Source organism: Vanellus vanellus, assembly GCF_965231255.1.
Source record: "Vanellus vanellus genome assembly, chromosome: Z".
Lineage (NCBI taxonomy): Eukaryota > Metazoa > Chordata > Aves > Charadriiformes > Charadriidae > Vanellus > Vanellus vanellus.
In genome coordinates this window covers 67,636,183-67,655,882 of record NC_138908.1, presented here as the reverse complement: position 1 = coordinate 67,655,882, position 19,700 = coordinate 67,636,183, and the positions used below count along the sequence as shown (strand labels likewise).

Here is a 19,700-nt window from a genome sequence, read left to right as displayed (position 1 = left end):
TTACGAGGTATCTAACCTCGATTGTAAGCAGAGACCATCCCCTTTCATTTCCATAGGTGCTCAGCAGAGGTCACAGTAACTAAAAATCAGGCCAGCTTTTTTCATTTTCTAAGTAAAATATCATATACAACTGTTGCAGCCTGTGCTAATATGTAATAAAAGACATTTAAATTAGCATGAGCTTGTCCCAGCTGCCTTGGATTCCCTGTACTAAAAAGTCCAGCCTTTCCTGTTCTATCCACTTATTGTACTTCTCATGCATTTTTTACTGCAGCTATCCATGACTTAATGAGATGACAAGCATGAGAAGCTGGCCTTGAGAATGATAAGCAAATTGTTTTTTTTTTTTGCCTTAGAGGATTAAACTTGCTTTGATGGCGTAACCTTGCTCCCTTTCTTCCTCTCTCATTGACTATCCTCCTCTGCCACAGCCTACTTTAGAACACTCTATGCTTCCCCCTTCTCCTCCCACCAGAACCAGTAGTCCTCATCCACTGGAGCCAGAATCCCACTACAAGTCCTGTCTCCAGTGAACCCATAAACTTCCTTTGCACTTTTCAACATCTTTATCTATAATAAATAAGGAAAAAAGCCTTATCACGATGTTATAAATTACAGAGGCTACTTTTAAGAGCAGAAAATTTCGTATGCGTAGAATTTTCATGAGTTGTCAGACTTCACCTACTAATTTGATTCTAATGCTTGTGTCTGTAAAATCAGTGTTTGAAACATGAGTGGGAGCAGGTGAGGTCTTCCTGAGTCTGCAGTAAGATTGAAAAGGTGACCTTAAAGCTTCTTTTATTCATCTTGTTAATAGTGTTGAAGTGGTGGTCATTTGATGAGAAATACTGTGAATAGAGTCCTTCGGAAGAATAGTCCATAGGAATGATGCCCAAGGTGACCAGGTTCTAAATGGGTTATTTGAATTATTATAGCACTTTGGAGTCATCTTTGTCCAGGAAGACCTAGCTGTGTGGCAGGTTATCAGCCTCAACAATCTTAAATCCAGGTAAATAATTGAAATGAGCTGGTGTTTATTTCCCAGGGTGGGATCTTGAGAAAAAAGAACAGAAAGTCAGAGGGAGGGTAGAAATGAGATCTCCAGGAAGGGAACAAGGATTAGCTGAGACTTCTAGTAATAATAGTAGTAAAGCACTAAATATGCTGGGGAGCAAGTATCTATTTTTTTTTTTTAAGAAAAATATTGAATTATATAGAATTTTAATTTGAATGTTTATCCATTCAATATCCATAGAATCATAGAATCATAGAATCATAGAATCAGTGAGGGTGGAAGGGACCTTTAAGATCATCAAGTCCAACCATTAACCTACCCTGATAAAAACACCACCACTTCTAAACCATGTCCCTAAGCACCTCATCTACCCTTTTCTTAAACACCTCCAGGGATGGTGAATCCACCACCTCTCTGGGCAGCTTATTCCAATGTTTAATAACCCTTTCAGTGAAAAAATGCTTCCTAATATCCAGTCTAAACCTGCCCTGACATAACTTGAACCCGTTTCCTCTTGTCCTATCACTTGTCGCCAGGGAGAAGAGGTCAGCTCCCATCTCTCTAAAACTTCCTTTCAGGTAGTTGTAGAGGCTGATAAGGTCTCCCCTCAGCCTCCTCTTCTCCAGGCTAAACAACCCCAGATCCCTCAGTCATTCCTCATAAGGTTTGTCCTCCAGACCCTTCACCAGCTTTGTAGCCCTTCTCTGGACACGCTCCAACACCTCAATGTCCTTCTTGTAGTGAGGGGCCCAAAACTGAACACAGTACTCGAGGTGAGGCCTCACCAGCGCCGAGTACAGGGGGATGATTACTTCCCTAGTCCGGCTCACCACACTATTCCTGATGCAGGCCAGGATGGTGTTGGCCTTCTTGGCTGCCTGGGCACACTGCTGGCTCATGCTCAGCCGGCTGTCCACCAACACCCCCAGGTCCTTTTCTGCCAGGCAGCTTTCGAGCCACTCCGCCCCCAGTCTGTAGCGCTGCATGGGGTTGTTGTGACCCAAGTGCAGGACCCGACACTTGGCCTTGTTGAACCTCATACCATTGGCCTCAGCCCATCTGTCCAGCCTGTCCAGATCCCTCTGCAGAGCCAATCTACCCTCAAGCAGATCAACACGCCCCCCTAGTTTAGTGTCGTCTGCGAACTTACTGAGGGTGCATTCGATCCCCTCATCCAGATCATTGATAAAGATATTAAAGAGAACGGGCCCCAGCACCGATCCCTGGGGGACATCCACAGTCAGAGTATTTCTCTGGACTAAGTCTAAGAGGTCAGGAGAGATCGGGATTGTTTTCTGATGGAAAGACTACAGAGGTTGTGCTGAAGTCATTGGGAAGGGTTGGTGAGGAGAAACAGAGCATCAAGCATGGTTGGGGCTCAGGGCTGACCTTTCCCTCCACTTTCTTTTGTCCACCTCTGCCTAAGATTCTTAGTACATGGAGAGACACCCACCCACTCACTCACGAAGCACATTTGTTCCACCTTCTCCTTTATCTGACTTTTGACATTATCAATGGAAAATAAGCAGTCATTTTCATGATCATTCAAGACAAGTAAGGGAAGCGGAGCATGGAGTGATCTTCATTTTTGGCCTGTCACAAAAAAAGGCATCACTACATTCTGGTAAAGTGCTGGGGAGTTACTTCAGTTCTTCCACTCAGAATCCTTCGTGGAGGCAACTGTAAAGTACCTTATTGCTTTTTAACCTCTGATGAAAAGGTGTTTAGTAACTCCTTACCTAGGCCAGTTTAGTACCAATAATGCCTCTGTACAAGGTATGGTTGATTTCATTAACCCTTTTATGTTCCCATCATGACAGTTTAAGGTGTTTCTTCAAATACCAAGTAGGAAAGTGCAGTAAATGGTCAATCAAGATAATACCTTACTCCAGTTCAGATCACATCTAAATGATACAGACCATGTAAAATGTTTCTTTTTCCCATGATTTCATGTCAGAGAAAAAAAACAACAGCAACAGTTTCAAACTTAGCCTAATTCTATGTCAATATCACAGAATCTTTCAAATCAATTTCGTTTCCATACTGAAGCTAATTTACACATTATATTTTATTACACTAATTTCCAAACACTGATGAACCATGGTTACTGATTCCAATACTGTATATTTAAATGTAGTTTAACCTCTTAATTTGTATGTATTGGTTTAACATTGTGGCAATTCAATCAAAGACATTTCTGCCCCTATTGAAGTTAGTAAGGCATAAAGAGTTTAGAAACAGACCAAAAGAAAAAAGCTGTGGTCTATGCCATGCATAATTCTGATTGATTCCTTGGGTATGCATCTAGTTGGGGTTCATAACTACCTATAAAAACCTATAAAGTTTTTTTTGAAAATTCACATTAACATTCAGAATCCATCTAATCAGACAGGAAATTTGCAGTTATTGATGGGCAGCTGAATGATCATTCTCCAATCTATCTTCAGAAATAATGAAATAGCTTTAAAATGACTGAATCTTTTTCTAGTTTCCTGGGCAATGTCAGAAAGTTTTTTCAATATTGCAGAGCAGCATATAACCCAGATTTTCAATTTTTTTGTCACATACAGAATATGAAGTGATTTAATGAAATGGAATAATTTCAGAACACCTTAAATGGATTACAGAATGACCTAGAACACTTGAGTGATGAGTGGCATCACTGGGTAATATATTATGTTAACACTGAAGCATGACCTATTTGAATTGTTTCCTTGACTTGTCTGCTACTGGCAGGTTAGTGCACTGGGCTGTACAAATACATATGTATATTTGCAAAAATATATTTTAAGATTTGATAAAGACATTTTGATAAGAGTACAAGAGATTTCTTTTCTAGGCAATATTATTTCTTGTGTCCACCCATGAAACCTATGTGCCAACTTTCACTTAATCCTTTAATCCCCACATTTTCATTCTAGTATATATGCTCCCAAGCTAAACTCTTATGCTGTGTTTGCTCTTGTTTTCAGTAAAAGAGATTAGGATCACTGCCTGCCAAGCATAAAACCCAGACCATATAACTTTCTTTCAACAGAAGGTAAGACATTTGTTATATAGAGAAGTGGACAAGTACTTTTCTAATGTTAATCTTCCTATATGCAGAATTACAACAGGGATGTTACATGATCGGGTAAAGAAGGTCAATTAGTGCACTACAGTGTCTTATTTAAGACAGTATCCACCCTAGGAAAGAATTTCAGAACCTTTGTTCCTGATGCAAGTTCTTATATTACGAATTTTAAAGCAGCTTTCCCTCCTTGGGCTGAGGGACTAGGGCAAAGGTAGTGTACTTTTAAACAGGCGTTTCTCCTTAATCTGATCTGAGTACCTCTGTTATTTTGCAATATGAAAGTAAAAAGTGAGGTAAAGATACAGACCACTAACCAGAGAGATGCAGAAGGATTTAGAAAGCACCAAGCATCCTGGTACCACGTATACGTGTTGCATATAAGTAACTGATTCGCTTAACTCTATTTGAGTCAAGTGTACTACAGCTGTCCACAACAAACTAGCATCCTACTATGGGATTTGGGGCCTTTACATCCACTTTTAAACATCTGACACTTGAAGTCAGTTTAATTGCTTACACCAGGCTGAGTTTCAGCCATAGCAAGATGATTTTGATTCTTGAAGAAATTATAGCAGCTGAATTAAAGTTTCCTACTTTCCCAAGCACACAGACAGTCAAACAAAGAACTGTTTCTCCATTTGAAGAAGTACTATTGCTTATGTAATTTTTGTTTTTCAAATGCACACAAACTGTATGCTTACTGGTGTCATAAACAAACAAATCTTACTTTGTAAGGAAAAAAGGGCTCAACAGTGGCTGTATGTGCGCAGCAGAATTAGGTAAGCCATGGCCTCCCAAGAATAAAATCAATCATTATCCCTTGAAGAAAGGAGACAGCTGGGAAGCTGAATTCTGCTCACTGTAGCAATTATATATTTAACTTCACTGAACTGCCTAGAGTTACATTAATGAATCCATCTGAAGAACTCAATTAGGTCTTCCTGTCTAGACTTGAGAAGTAAATAAATATTACCTAATGCATGGTATTCAATACAAGGAAAACAATCACATTTATACACACTTGCTGCAAGATGAAGCAAGCCAGTGATACCTCCTCTGCTCGCTATTTTGGCTTGACATCTGTACTTTATTTAGTACGCACTTTATTATATCAACTGCCTCCTCCTTGCATTCAGCTGCTTTGATTGAAACACTGATGGCAATCGAGGTCTGTCTCTCAGAACAGACCTCCTTCAGTTATACAAAGATTAATCCAAATAAGCAATTGAACTACTGCTTGCTGCTGCATCAGAACAGTTGCTTGAAGACTGCTATATGTATATATAGGTCCAGGTGCTATGTAATATCTAGAGAGAAATAAGCCCAGCCCACAAGTAGATATTCCTTCCCCCTGCACCAAGTCATGAGTCCTCAATAATCCCATTTATTTGCATAGTTTAAACTGAAGGCAAAGCCATTTGTCAGTTAGGAAAGCAATTGCTCTAGTAAGTCTATACTTATGAGCAGTACAATTGCACTAACCAGCAGACCATGCCTATGCTGTCCTTAACTGTTTTGAGCTACTTTACAGAGAACTTATGGCATACCATAAATGGTATTTGATCTTAGTAACACTTGTGGTTGTTTAATGTTACCAACTCAGTAGAGTAAGCCCAAGTTGATACTAAGTCAGCCTTTAATCTTCTCACTGTTTTGATTTTACTTTACTGGGGTTACCATTTAACCAAGGGCAGAAAGACACACACAACAAAGCACAATAGAGAGGCATTGATAAGTAGGGACAATTCAGTCTACCATTAAGGTGTCGGGCTACTTCAGTCCCCTAGTGCAGAAGAGCAATGCTTCCACAGCAAGTAAGAGAAGGAAGCTTATACAGCTCATTATCATAGTTACTGTCCACCAAGTATCACCCAAAAGTAAAGAGTTCTTTTCAGTAAGTGTGAAACATCAATATCAGTTCTGGGATGTAGTATCTTGAAAAAACCCATAATTTGTTTTTAGCTCCTTGGACAATAAGAAAGTGTCAAGTCCTACATTGTTACTCTGCAAGCTCCATAATGAGCTGCATATTGGTGTTCATGACTACAAGTGTGCATAGACACAGATGAACTGCTCAGTGTTAGAGCCTGACATTCTTTTTTTTTTTTTCCAAATGGCATAAGGAAAGCAGACCTGCAAGATTTTTGGCAATGCAAAGCAAAGCATGTTAAAGTTGTACTGTACAAAGAGTGGAGAATGATGCTTCAGATTTCTGTTCTCTTTATTGCCAACAGATTTATATTTAAAATGCCAAGGTCCAAAAAAAAAAAAGTTGTGTAATAAATACTTCACTTTAGGCTGTAATAAATAAAAAAAAAAAATATTAACAAGGAATGCACTTTGCCAGCCACAAGTGTGGGTATTTTTGAAAAATAAAGAAAAAAAAAAAAAAAAGAGTATGGCCATAGTTCACAGTTAAGCAGCCAAAAGCTGCTTATTAGTTATCCCCTAAGAATGGAGCTCTCCCTTCCCTCCCCTTCCAGATGTGTATTCACAGTTTAACTCCATCAGATATGCTGTCTTACAGAGCAAGCAGCTGCACTCTGCTCTGAGTTCAAGTGAAAAATATCTTTAACACACACGAAGCAAGGAAAACTACAGTCCAAAGAACTCCTTGTCACACCATTTTAGTCCAACAGTAGGTTTAAAATTCTGTCTAATAGATGTGTGCCCAGCACACTAGAACAGTCAAGTTTTCGTACCACCACACATCCATCCTCAACATACTAGTTGCTCCACCATCTCCACTGTAGATTTCACAGTGAACAAGAGGTTCCATTTGGTTTAAGAGTCAGTTCCTTCAGTTACATCGCTGCTGCAGCATGTTCAGAGCATATTCCATTCTGTGTTTTAGTTCCAACGAGCATCCAGAAACCAGAAGAGTTGTCAGACGAAACGTTGTGGATATCCTCTCTTCATTGATGTAGGTAAGGAGATACTCCTCACTCTGATTGCAAATGATGATTTTCGTATGATCGTGATAGAAGTTCACCTGTAAAAGAGAAACAAGTTCTTGTTTTTATACTTTCTCCTCTTGGTTTCTGGCACCTATCTAGTTTTACTGCAATAAAGTATTTTAGAAGCATTTTCTCCAGTGATGTTACCAAACTTACTTGAAACGTGCCATCATTGAAAAGCATCATTAACGCTTTATCAGATTTAAGCCACTGTAAGAGGTAAAGCCTGGGCCTGCGTACATCTGTCAGGCTGGGCAAATCTCCTCCCTAGGAAAGGGAACAGACAGTACATTAAACACTCAGTTCACATTTAATGTATTTTTACAACTCAAGATCCAGAAGGTGCTGAACTTACATCCATGAGGTTCTCTTCCATGTAGTGAGAAAAGTACTTCAATACAGTTACTTGGCTAATGAACTGTTCAGGAGCCTCTGTGGCTGAGAAGACAGAGCACTGGCCTAGCTCAGCATAGTAGTGGACTGTCCTGTAAGAGAAGAAAAAGTAAGGAGGTTAGAGATGAGATAAAAGCATTTCATGTTTAAACCACCTTAGCGAGTTCTTGGGTTTGTAATCATTCTTACTTTTTGTCTGGCAGAAGGCTCATATGTGCCCCATTGTTGAAAAGGACACCAACAGTGTGATCTGACAGCTGGTACCCAAAGCCGTACTTGTTAGAGTAGTCCACCCATTTTGTAACCCACTGGAAGGATGTGGTCAGCTGTTCTTTGGGAATGCTGTCTGCTTCTGGCATGTTCTCCAGACATCCTCGCAATACCCTTGCAACCGTATCGGCAACACTTCCCATAGTACTGTCTTCAAGGCCTGAAAGAGAAGGATTGTTAGACTGACAAGAGAAGAGAGATAAGGCTTTAACTCTAAATCTTTCAGTTATCTAGACTGTAATTTTAAGAAGTTTAGCCTTTATGGCTTTCCAGTTTTAATTCTTCCAAAATATTAACTGTAATATTTAGAGAATCAAAAATAGGGGTGGGAAGGGAAGTAGCTATTTGTTTCAGGCTTCTGAGACATGAAGATTTAGAATTAGAGATTACATTTCACTGCACTTACATTCACTGCTACTGCTGCAGCTTCCCAAAGTTCCCCTGACTATCATACGAATAGAGTCTCTGATCTGCTTAGTTTCTGGTAACGCTCCTGGCTTCGCTACTGTTGTGATAAGAGGCTGGATTTCCTAGAAGAGATGTCAGACATGTAAACATCAAACATAACACAAGTCAAGGCTTATACACAAGTTTTGCATGGCTCTCCCTGTCTCTCAACATAAGATAAGTTCTAGGGAAACTAGTATTAATGTTTCCAACAAGTACAAAGAGCTGCTGTTAGATAGAGCTTAAAGCAGCACACCAGGTCTTTCCATTCTTTAGATCTTCAATTTGCATCTTGCACACTATTAATTAGTACTCTGCTTTCCTGCCCTAGCAAGGGAACAGCTGCATACAGGTCTGAACACAAAATAGTAAGAATTAGATCTCAGCAATTTATTCTTTGAAAAGTCCTAGTTAATCATGAACTGAAGCCCTGTATTTGGAATATTGGGAAAGAGCACCTGACAGACAAGTCACCACACAAACAACAATGGACTCTAGGCAGATATTATAATTACTCAAAAGCCAAAATTGATAGTCTCCCTACAAAGGCTGAAATACTTCGGTGAAGCTTGGCTAAGCCCTCTTAAAGCAACTCCTGCTAATCATTTAAGCTTGATTATGCTGTGCACAGCCCCAGCTCTGATAGCCAAGTCAAATATAATTTAATTATAGCTACTCCACCCAACTGCTATTGGATTTGAATTTAACTGAACTCGCATTTACCTCATCTGTTCTGTGTTTGTGGGGCTGCTGAGTTATCGAGGTCTTCTTCAAATCATGCCTGAGCTTGTAGATTTCTTCGTCTTCTTTAGCTAGTCGGTCTGTAATACAGGAAAAAATACTTAACACTGCATCTGGAAGTGCTGTTCAACTACAGAAAACCTAACAAGTTAGCTGCAAGAAAGCACATTGCCTCCCTTCAGTAGCTTCTTCTAAACCTGCCAGTTTCCTATATCTGCAGTACCATTATACGCAGATCACAGAGACTAAACTTTAATAGACATTACAGACTAAGAGATGCCCAGTATAGATTTTCAGTATGCCATATGAAGCATTTACTTATGTAAGTTGGCATAAGTTGCAGGCTACCATCTATACTTATTGATAAAGAGGTCAAAACTAACCCAGCAAAGCTCTGAGACATAAGTACAAGTGCCCCATTACTACCTCATAGCTGTACTTTACTAGCATGACACAGATAGCTTAAGAGATAAGTTTCAAACATAGGTACAATTCACTTACTGTGTGTGTCAAAGTATCTGGCTTTATCCTTTTTACCAAAGAGAGCAGCAGCTGCTTTTTTGAAGAAATTTTTAGCAGGACTTGACAAATGGAAATCAGGAACAGTGTGACAACAGCTAGCAGAAAGTCTATCGGGTGTAAAGCCCTGTGGAAATAAGATTCAAAAAATAATTTTTAGACTAGAGCGCATTTTTAGGGTGTATATTTTTTCAGCCAGAACACTAAACAGTACAAACCTGCAAGAAAAATTCATGTCTAATTATTTCATCTAAACTGGGCCGATCTTCAGGATTTTTTGATAACATGCTAGCTATTAAGTGTTTTGCAGGTGCCAAGAGAGATGAAGGCAGGCTGTATCTTGCTTCCCTTATACATCTGTATGTTTCTTTAAGATTTGTGGTCTCAAACGGGGGTCTTCCCAACAGCATTGTATACCTGTTTAAAAGCAAAGGAAACCAATTTTATTTATTTTTACACACCCCCCAGTACTTTACAATTACTGAAAAGGCTTTGTCTGTCTCCTAACATGAAGGAGAATTTCTGCACTTGGGCTAGACATGCATAAAGGGCCGCAAACTGATGCGGTACTGCATCCCCTTCGAACTCTTAGAAGCCTTAGCCAGTGATAGAAATATTTCATTTCAAAGGCAGTGAAGTACTTACATTACACAGCCTAAGGCCCAGATGTCAGATTCACAGCCATGACCTTGTTTGTTGAGGACTTCTGGAGAGAGGTAATTTGGTGTGCCACATATTGTTCTGCAAATCAAAGAGGCCACAGAGCCTGTTAGCATTTCAGATAGAAAGAGGAGAGAAGCTTTTTTTCATAGGGCAGGTTTTCTTCTCAAGTTTGGACAGGAACTAAGGGACTGCTAAAGAGGAGCTGTACGCATGTTAATATTGTAGATGCGTTTCATGGTGTCTTCATGAGTCTGCTGTTCTTTTATCATATCTGCACTATTCGTCAGTCAGGTACCCTGCCTCCAGCATTTGCTATTATTCAAATGCTTGGAGGAAATCAGAAGTCAAAGCACAGCAGCCTGTTTTCTAGACAGGGAAGTCTTGATCCCAGAAGCAATTAGCTTTTGGAACAGGATTTTTCATTTCTAAATGAATTTGGTTTCATTTACTACTAGACTTTACGTTTTTTGAGGCTCCTACCTCCTCCTGTGCTCCAGCGGTTCCAGTCTAGCTGCCAAGCCAAAGTCACCCAGTTTTAGTTCCATGTTCTCATTAATGAAGAAGTTACCTAGCAGAAAGAAATTCCAGTTAGCCCTTTTCTTGCAAGGTAGGAATGCATTTGCCACAGGTGCTGAGTCATACTTTGTTCAAAGCCAGAGGCTAGCCAAGACTTTTTTTTTTTAAAGTAGGAATGCTTAATGTCCTCTCTTAAGCACTTCAAGTTTCCACTGTAGAGACAGACTGAACTGATTCTATTAATTTAGCTATCACCATACAAGTGTAAAGTGGTACAATGCTGACAGGGTGGGAGGAGTGTGTTTTGACATTGGTGAGGAGCAGAACTTACCTAGTTTAAGATCCCTGTGCAAGATTTCCTGTTCATGAAGATACTTTAGCCCTGACACAATTTGCCTGAGGTAGTATCGTACTTCTGGTTCTGTCAATACCTTCCTCGCTTTTAAGATGTGAGCCATTGACTGCAGAGGGAAAACAAATGCAGAAATGTCATGGAACATTCATGCACAAGATTAACCTCAAGCAAAAGTAAATCAATGTATCAAGAAATGACAACTAAAGCAGCCATGAAAGATACCTTTTTAACATCACACATTTAAACTAGTTGCAGATTCCAGGCAAGTAAATACTGGATTTCCCCAAGTTGATGCTCACCCTTCTACTGCAGTACTCCAGAAGAATGTAAATATTCTCTCTGTCTTCAAAGTAGTGGTAAAACTGCACAACGTGTCTATGATTAAGCATTCTGTGCAGCTCAATCTCTTTATCAATCTGAAGAGACAAGGGGGGAGGGGGAAAGCATTGTTAGCCTTTCATCCGCAAGGTTGAGCAGACAGTTCTATCAGAACCATTCCAGGAAAAGGGCCGGGAAATTCAGCACACAAAGACAGTTTGAGAAGCAGGAAAAAAAAAAAAAAAAAAATCATTCATGCACACACACCTTTTCCCTTTGATGAGGTTTTGCTACTCTGCTGTGAGGAATGATTTTTGCAGCATAAACTTTATTTGTTGACAAATCTGTCATCTCATAACACTTGGCGAATCCACCCTAGAAAGACACACGACAAAAAAAGGCAATTATAGCAGGTATGAAAGAAGACCCACACTTAGTCATTCACCAGCTCATGTATTAGTCAAGGCGCACAACTTCCTTCGCACGGGATAATTTCGCCAAAGACAGCTCTTCGGTCCATCGCCTATCCGCAGCCTGGCGCGGCGGCTCCCCCCCTCCCCCCTCCGCCGCCCCACATGCGACATCGAAGTCATTTTTGTCGCCTTGCCCGAGACGAACGGCGCGGTTCCGCTTGCATTGAAGCGGCGGAGACCAACCAGGGGCGGGACGGCTGCTCGGACCCCCCGCGGCTGGACGGGGAGGAGAGAAATTCGGGGCAAATCCCACCGGCGGACCGACAGCGCGGCGCACCCCAGCAGCCCCCGCCGCTCCGCCGAGGCGGACGGGACGGGCCACGCCGGCCGCCGCCCCGGGAGGGCCCGCCGCGGCCCTTACCTTTCCGAGCACCTTTCCGCGGCAGTATCGCTTCCCCGTCGTGGGGTCGGTTATAATCCGGGAGACCTCGGCGGCGGGGTGGGCGTGCTGGTGCAGGTGCGGCTGCTGCTGCTCCTCCGCCTTCTTCCTGCGGGACTCGCCGCCGGCCGCTCTACCCAGCGCCGCCTCGCAGCCCTTGGCGCCGCCGCCGCTGCCACCGCCCCCCGGCGGGTAGGCGATGGTCCGCAGCAGCTCCATCACCGCGTCTCGCCGGCTCCGTCCTGCCCGCTCGTTTCACCTCGCCTTCCCTCCCCGCTCCCGCCGCTCTCCAGACAGCCGGCAGCGCGCCGGTTCCTGCCTTATATTGCGGGCGGCGGCTCCGCCCCGGCGCTGAGGGACGGCCCCCGCCACCGCCCCGCTCCGCCCGCCCGCCCGCCTTGGCCCGGCCCCGGGGCGGCCCGAGGGGAGCCGGGGCGGCCTCCACAGCGCGGCCGGGCAGTGCGGCGGCCGCGGGGGCCGGAGGAGCGTGGCGGGAGAGGGGGTAAAGCCTGTTCGAGTCCCTTCGGGTTCGCCCGGCAACGCGCTGCGGCTGCGGCGGCCGCTCTGCCCACCGCCACCCGCCGGCTGGGCGCGGGGCCCGAGCAGCCTCGGCACAAGGCGGGCCCCGCTGGCTCGGCCGCTGCTGCCTGCGGGGCAGCAGGAGCCCGTGAGAGGCGGTGGGTGCTGTGGCCTGTTGGAGCAGCCCCCTCACGCGTCTCTGCTGCCGCACATGAGGAAGGGCGGGAGTTTTTCCCACCTGTGCCCGAGCAACCCCACCACAGCAGAGAGGCAGCGCCTGTTTTTTATCCCGGCGCGGAGCTGAGGCCCGTGGAGTCGCTCAGACATGTGCAAGACGTTGGGGTGCGTGCCCCAGTGCCAAGGAGCTACCCGGTCCCTGCTTCTGCACGGAGAACTCGTGCCTAGTGACACCCCCCAGGGCTGCCTGATGGCAGTCAGCGCTGAAATCCTCTTTTCACGAGCTGAAACACTTCCTTAAACGTCCCAAATGCACGTAAATTAATTTTGAAGACCGCTGAAGACAACTGTGGCACAGGACCTCTGATCTAGACGTTTGAGTACAGATGACTGTTGGAGAGTGAAGTGCATATATGGGAGAAACGTTTTGAAATGTGAAATAGGTTTGCGTTTTTCCCATTCTGAAGATGCAAAAAAAAAAATGCTGAAGTTCATTACTTCCTTAGTTTCTTACACATTTCTGAAGGATTATTTGCTTGCTGGCACACACTAAGAAGACTTCTGCCCCGCTGTCTAGTTGATTTAATACAAATGAGTCTCAGAGCATGTAACTGTATTAATTATTTCAGTGTCAGTCTCTGAACATCACTCATTTCAGATCTTAAAATAACAGCAAAATATACTTATTTTACAGTGTCAACATCAGCATGCATGCTCCATCAGAACCTTCTCCCAAACAGCAAAAGTGCAGAACAACAGTATTTAAGTTTCCCTACATAGGTATTGCGCTATGAAGGTAACAGTGCTCAAGTGTCAAATATATCGGATCGTGTGAGCTCAACTTCTACACATGTGCACATGTTTTTTACTGGACACACGCTGCTGCATGCGGGTGTCTTACTTCCTACCTCACTCTGCAAAGTCTATTCAAGCCATGTTAGTATTACTAGCGATTAACCATAGGGATAGAGGTAAAAACAAGGAGCAGGAAAAATTAGGATACACAGACTGTACTCAGATTTGTGCCCTCTCACCGCCGGTAGCCTTACAAACATTGGCTTCCCGGGAAAATAGTGTTACCCTCACGCACCCCACAACATTCTCCAAATTAGGATCCGTTATTGCAAAATAACTTAGTTAACATAAACGTGATTTCTTGATGCTTTGTTTTCTGTCAGCAAGTTGCTTCGGTCTGCCGTTGCTGAAGGGGTACGGGGAAAGGGGAACGCGGGCCGGATAGACGTACACGTTTTCCCCCCACTGGAAAGAAGTGGTACTACACATGGCAAAGTGCAAATTTAAGAAAAACGGGCTTTGCTTGGTAAAGGTTTAGGGGAGATTGTTAAACTTGACTTTAATCGTACGCAAGCATATGGTTAAAGCTGAATAGACAAAGTGTTCTGCAAAGCAAGACTAGGACTATTTCTTCTCACATACTTTGCTGAAGGAAAATCTTTAAACTGTGTTCCCTCTGTGTTACAAAAGGCCGTGAGGCTGCCGGGCTGCCCTGTGCAGCCTGTTCAGTTACTCTGAGATTGCTTCTCCCACTTTGGCACAGGCAGCATTTACCTAACACTTGTCTCAAGGTGCCAACTTCACCATACTGTTCATTGCAAGGTTTTGCACAGGAAAAGCTGTTGCAGGAATAAGAATTTTTGACACCATTCTTAACCCTGTGGATGAATTGCGTTTCTGCCCTTTCTGCCTCTGAATTTGCCACTTTATCTTTCCTCTTCTTCAGTTTTTCCACTGTCTTGCAAGTTCTGCCCTGCCTTCTAAGTCCAAAGATGTACAGCTCATCAGGTAACTTCAGCTGTAGGTACTAAACTCGATACTTAAGTGTTACACAGGCATCTAAAAGCTTATGCGCTGGCACTTATATTTCTTACACTTACATTACTTACATTTCTTAGCTTCTGTGGAGAGCTACTGGATATCTTGCCATTAATATATTTAACTTTTTCCTTCTAAAGCTGTTCTCCTGGATAAAATAACATTATTGTAAAGGTTTGAAACTAACCCTTTCGAATCTTGCAAGAGGAAAGCCATCCTAGCCAGTGCTCTGTAATATCCCACTTTTTCTTCCAAGTTACGTCAGCAGAGTGCTCAAGTGTACCTGCAGGCTGCATGAGAAGCTCATTTGCAAGCTAACTAAGATAGCAGCAGCTTTGTAGCCAGATCAGTGTGCAGCACTGCATTTACCCTGCCAAGAAACAGGGCAAATGTAGCCCAGACTCAGACTTCAGATATGCCTTCTGTCTCTGGCTCCAGAAAAAAAGTAATCCCTTATCCCTACAGCTTCATTTTGACACAAGTGTACAGCTTTTTCATAAAAGCCCAATTATCAAGGGTCTGAGAAGCCTGGGTGTGCATAAATCCCTGGGTCAGATGAGGAATGGGAATTTGACAGAGTCATAAGTGGCGTAATTGCAAGCTTGTGGGAAGAAGGTCTTGGCAGGAACCACTCGTTCTTACCCTAGCTTTGGAAAAAGAGGTGTTTGAAGACTTAAATTTCCAGAAACAAGTGCATTAAATCCTGGATGTCCAACTCCTTGCATATTACAGAGACTTGGCACTGTTCATGGCCGTGAATTTGCCACGGCAACCAAGTCCTTATGTGAAATCAGCACCAACACCATCTACCTGGCCTCCAGACTGTCTCACGACTTAACTCCTATCCTACGGTGCTGCTAACATACTTTTCCATCACTGGTATGCCAACCTGAGCCAATTCCCTCTGCTCCCATAGCCACAAACCCCGACAGCCCTGCAGTCCATACTGGGCTCAGTGGCAGCCCCCGCTCGCCGGTTTGGCAGGTAGAGCTGGCTTTTTACCCAGCTGGCCTCATTGCTTGCTTTCTGCTACGGGAACGCCTGCCCTCCTGCCTCAGGTAGCGGTCGGCAGGACCGTGTTTTTCCACTTAGCCGGTCATGGAGTGCCCTCAGCTGCTGAAATAAAGTTATGACACTTTGTCCGAAAAGCAGCGTATTCCGCTTAAAGATGGGACGAACTAACGAGCCCCACGAGTAGCATCGTCACGGGGATACGTAGCAGCACAAACGGGTGATAAGAAATATGCAGCTTATTTCTAGAACATCACCTTATACTAACTTTGTTATTAAAAATATGCCTTTAACACAAAATGCTTCACAATCCTTTGTGACTTGTCAGAGGAGAGAGTAGTTAGTCTGGTAATCTTACCGTATTTTAGTGATTGACTAAGTCTCATTTCTCCTCTTGATTTCTTCCCTAGCTCATCCCCCTTATTTCATTCTTCTAGTTTAACCTTTTTTACCCCACCAGCTCCACAGCAGCTTTTTCCCACCACCCCATATGGGTCTGTACGTGCTGTGCTTTTGTGTTCCACGCTTTCCCTGCTCTCTGGCACTCTTGCTGTTGTGCTTCCAGTAAAGCACTGATTTCATACCCTGTAGGGTATCTAGCATAAGCAGCCTCACCAAATAAAGTATAAAATCCATAAAAGCTGAACTTATTATGGAACTAAACATTTGCTCTGATGCTGCCATGCAGTTTCAGTGTGTCACTTCCCTTGCAGGATTTTATTGTCACAGATCATCCTCACACATAGGTGTGATACCATTTGTCCTCCCCAACTCACTGCAGACCTAGTGCAAAGCACTTGTTTCTGCTATAATTCATGTATCTTCATTTCCTTTGTTTGAAGTTTGGCAAAGTTTCCAAAGACCTAAATTCTTTCATAGTTTCATTTGAAGTGATCTACTAATTAAAAAGCAGGCAGACTACCAAGAGCTTAAGGCAATCATATGTTTTCCCATAAAAATCTCCAGAAAACAGGGTGCTTAGCCCAGTGGTCACATAGTTTTTGGTTCCTTCTGGGGTGCTGCCAAGGTCATTCCTACTTTGCCGGTTGGGTGTGGGTTCCCTGGGGCCAGCAGGAAGTCAGGGCTGCAGCTATGGTGTTTATAGGTTGCTCTATTAGGTCCCCAAAGACAAAACTCTTTCTATTTCCTGAGTTTAATGAGTACCTACACAGTCTGGGTGGATGGATGGCTTTGAAGGGTGTTCCCCCAGTGCAAAGATAGAGTATGGGAAATTACACGGCTCCAATCAAGTGTCATTGTCAAAGAGACTCAGCTTTCTCGTATCCCTCGCTGCTCTCACACTCCTTCCCTGTGCAGCAGCTTAAGTAATGTCTCACAGCTTGATTTCAGGCACTAGCCCCTGCACCCAGGCAGCACAGTAACACCTTCACACAGCGCCTACTTCTGAGAGTGCAATCAGACCACACGTTTGCACATTGCGGTATTTTTCTCATTTTGTTTTTTCGCAGCTTGACTTGTTTTTCTTGCACATCCCAGACAAAAACAAAGACTATACTAACCTCAAAGTTTTAAGTACCGCAGATGTAAAGACTCTAAAGCCTTTGCCTTTGCCTCTGAAGGTTGATCAATATTGTTATTTTAAATTTTGCAGGGTTAATAGTTGAAGATGTGTTTGTACAGACAATGATGTCAGATACATAGTTTCCTTCAATGAAATTCTCAACGGCCTCTATTTGCCCCCCTTGCAATGCACTGGGGAGAACCAAGGGTGCCTACTGTATTACCCATCCATAAGAAACAGTTTAACCTAATGACTGCAAAAAAAATGCAAATACTTTGTGCAATGTCCTGTAGGAATCACACCCTCTCTGCCTCTGCCTGCACGGTGAACACTCCTAAGTGCTCACTTAGCCGAAGAGTAACTGTCCACACGATACTTAGTGAGACACCACAGCCACCCCTTCTGCCAGCAGCAGCTTTTTCCAGATGCTGCTACCGCAGCTGCTGAAGCACTGGTGATTTTCAGTACGCTGTTGAAGGTGCTTGGAACTTCTTGAGACTAGGATTTAAGATACCACATGCCAGTGACATAACGGTTATGCCCAGAATTAGCCTGCTTCCCATATAAAAGACCACTAGGCCCATTATGCAACTGCATCAATCATGCAGAAGGAACAAAGATCTGTGTGATGGTAAAGCATCAGGCCCAGTATTAGAGACACTTGGCTTCAAACCTGAGGAACAATTGGAGTAGTGTTTTGTGCCCTAGAAGAACTGTCTAGATCCTTTAGTGCTTTTTTTGTACCCTTCTCAATGCCCAAATATCTTAAACATAAACCTCCTTGTTAAAGGAAATAATGCCAAAGGGTAGTCAAAATCCTCTAAACAGAACAAAGAGTTCACTACTTCAGTCAGTTTTTTTCCCTTCCTGCTCCCTCTTCTCCTTTCCAACTTCAGTCTTCAGCTACTGCAGGACACAGGACAGGAGACAGTTTCCTACTGATTAGGCAAAGCATTTATTTTCTTTTTATGGGTAGGAAAGCAGTTTCCTGAATCCACAGAGCAGAAACCAGTGTTACTGGTGCTCAGATAACACCGATAATGCAGGAACACAGTTATGAGATATATGGGGTAAGAGCCCATTTCACAGGTTATCCGTCTCCATGACACTCTCTTCTGTTGAGAACAACCATATCTGTTTTTCATGCACATGTTGCCAGTAACTAGACATGTACAGGCCACTTCTGACTATATATTATAAACAAAAAGCACAAAAGAAGAGAACAAGTATTTAGGAGATTGAAAGCATTTGTTGCCTTATTTTTCTGCAATTAACTGTGCTTGTAGAACAAAACAGCTACAAGGAACTAAATGTTCTGGCAAACAGGAGTACAAGTCATTATTCCTAATCCTCAACAGCTGTATATAATGTTCAAACTCAGCAAGACAGCGACGCATGTCTTATGCGTGCCTAGATATAGAGGAACTCTGGCAAGTTAGAGTTGAAGGTAGAAGAGTTGATGGTCTACAGGAAACTGAGTTGCTGGGTAATTAGATACAAGCCAGCTCTTCGTTTCAATGCAGCAGATGCTACAGAGGCTCTTTGCTACCAAATCAAGACATGCCAGAAGCAATCCTGAACAGGACAGAAGAGAGAGTCTGCTCAGGAAGGAAAAGCGAAGCCAAGTGAAGCAACCACATCATCTGCAAAGGAAGGGTGTCCTGTGCTCTTTTGCCCATTGGAATTAAGTTAACCCTAGTTAACATTTATTGCATTTCATAGATTTCTTCTATCCACCACTCTAATATTCTTGCAACAGGCTTAAACAAAAAGCATGTAGAAAGGAGAGTTAGCAGCATATGTTACCATCAAAGCCATTGTTCATCAGGCACAACATGACAGAGGCATGTTCAGAGATTCTGGGCAAAACTTCTGAGAACCATGCTTTTAAATAAGCTGGTTTCTGTCTTGCATACATTAGAAGTTTCTTACCTCCATTTTGTTTTATACATAGATCACTACAGCTTTTCCAGGCAAGAGTGCTTTCTATATTTATGTAAATATTTAAAAGTGACTGGTGATACATTTAATTTATTTGAGCTGCGCTTGTTCTGACTGCTGATCTGAAGAGTTGAAGCATGTCATTAGTAAAGTTAATGTAAAAAAAAAATAAAAATAAAAAAAATCACACACACAATATGGCCTCTAGTGAAAGTCAAAGTATCTAGGAAAGAGAGACATAGAAAATCCGGTCTGCTGGGCTCTTTAAGAATAGAAATGAGAACAGGTGGTGTTTAAAACAGAATGGATAAAAGAAAAGATGAACAAAAAGCATGCCCTAAATAGCTAGGTGTGAAAGTGAAAATCCCCACTAGATTTTTTCCAGCAACTCACTTTGATCTTTTCGTTCTAGCATCGTTTTCTGATTGAAGCTATTATTAGCACCAGCCACCCAGGGAAGCTTGGTAGGCCAGTGCGTTACTTGGTACTTTCCTCTTCCTGAGCTTAGCTGTGTGCTCCACCAGCAGCCAAAGACCTCAGGCAGTTATTAGACATCTTCTTTCTTAGCTAGGGAAACC

General features: G+C 43.0%; 1 protein-coding gene across 1 annotated transcript; it reads right to left on the bottom strand.

Moving 5' to 3' along the window:
* Positions 1 to 6,266: 6,266 nt before the first annotated feature.
* On the bottom strand, positions 6,267 to 12,390 carry PLK2 (polo like kinase 2). The gene is made up of 14 exons (XM_082497605.1): positions 12,102 to 12,390; positions 11,535 to 11,642; positions 11,249 to 11,365; positions 10,926 to 11,055; positions 10,559 to 10,646; positions 10,061 to 10,156; positions 9,634 to 9,832; positions 9,398 to 9,542; positions 8,879 to 8,976; positions 8,115 to 8,238; positions 7,628 to 7,868; positions 7,401 to 7,530; positions 7,202 to 7,312; positions 6,267 to 7,080 (listed from the first exon to the last, which is right to left on the bottom strand). The coding sequence occupies exons 1-14, from the start codon at positions 12,336 to 12,338 to the stop codon at positions 6,889 to 6,891; spliced, it is 2,016 nt and encodes a 671-aa protein (XP_082353731.1). The 5' UTR covers positions 12,339 to 12,390; the 3' UTR covers positions 6,267 to 6,888.
* Positions 12,391 to 19,700: the final 7,310 nt, after the last annotated feature.

What these genes read in the sequence shown, in the direction of transcription:
- PLK2 (XM_082497605.1), bottom strand. Translation starts at nt 12,338, where the DNA reads ATGGAGCTGCTGCGGACCATCGCCTACCCGCCGGGGGGCGGTGGCAGC. An exon ending in TGGAGTACTGCAGTAGAAGG is followed by an intron (nt 11,056 to 11,248) that starts GTGAGCATCAAC and finishes TTCCCTCTGCAG; the next exon opens with TCAATGGCTCACATCTTAAA. An exon ending in AGCCTTCTGCCAGACAAAAA is followed by an intron (nt 7,531 to 7,627) that starts GTAAGAATGATT and finishes CTTCTCTTACAG; the next exon opens with GACAGTCCACTACTATGCTG.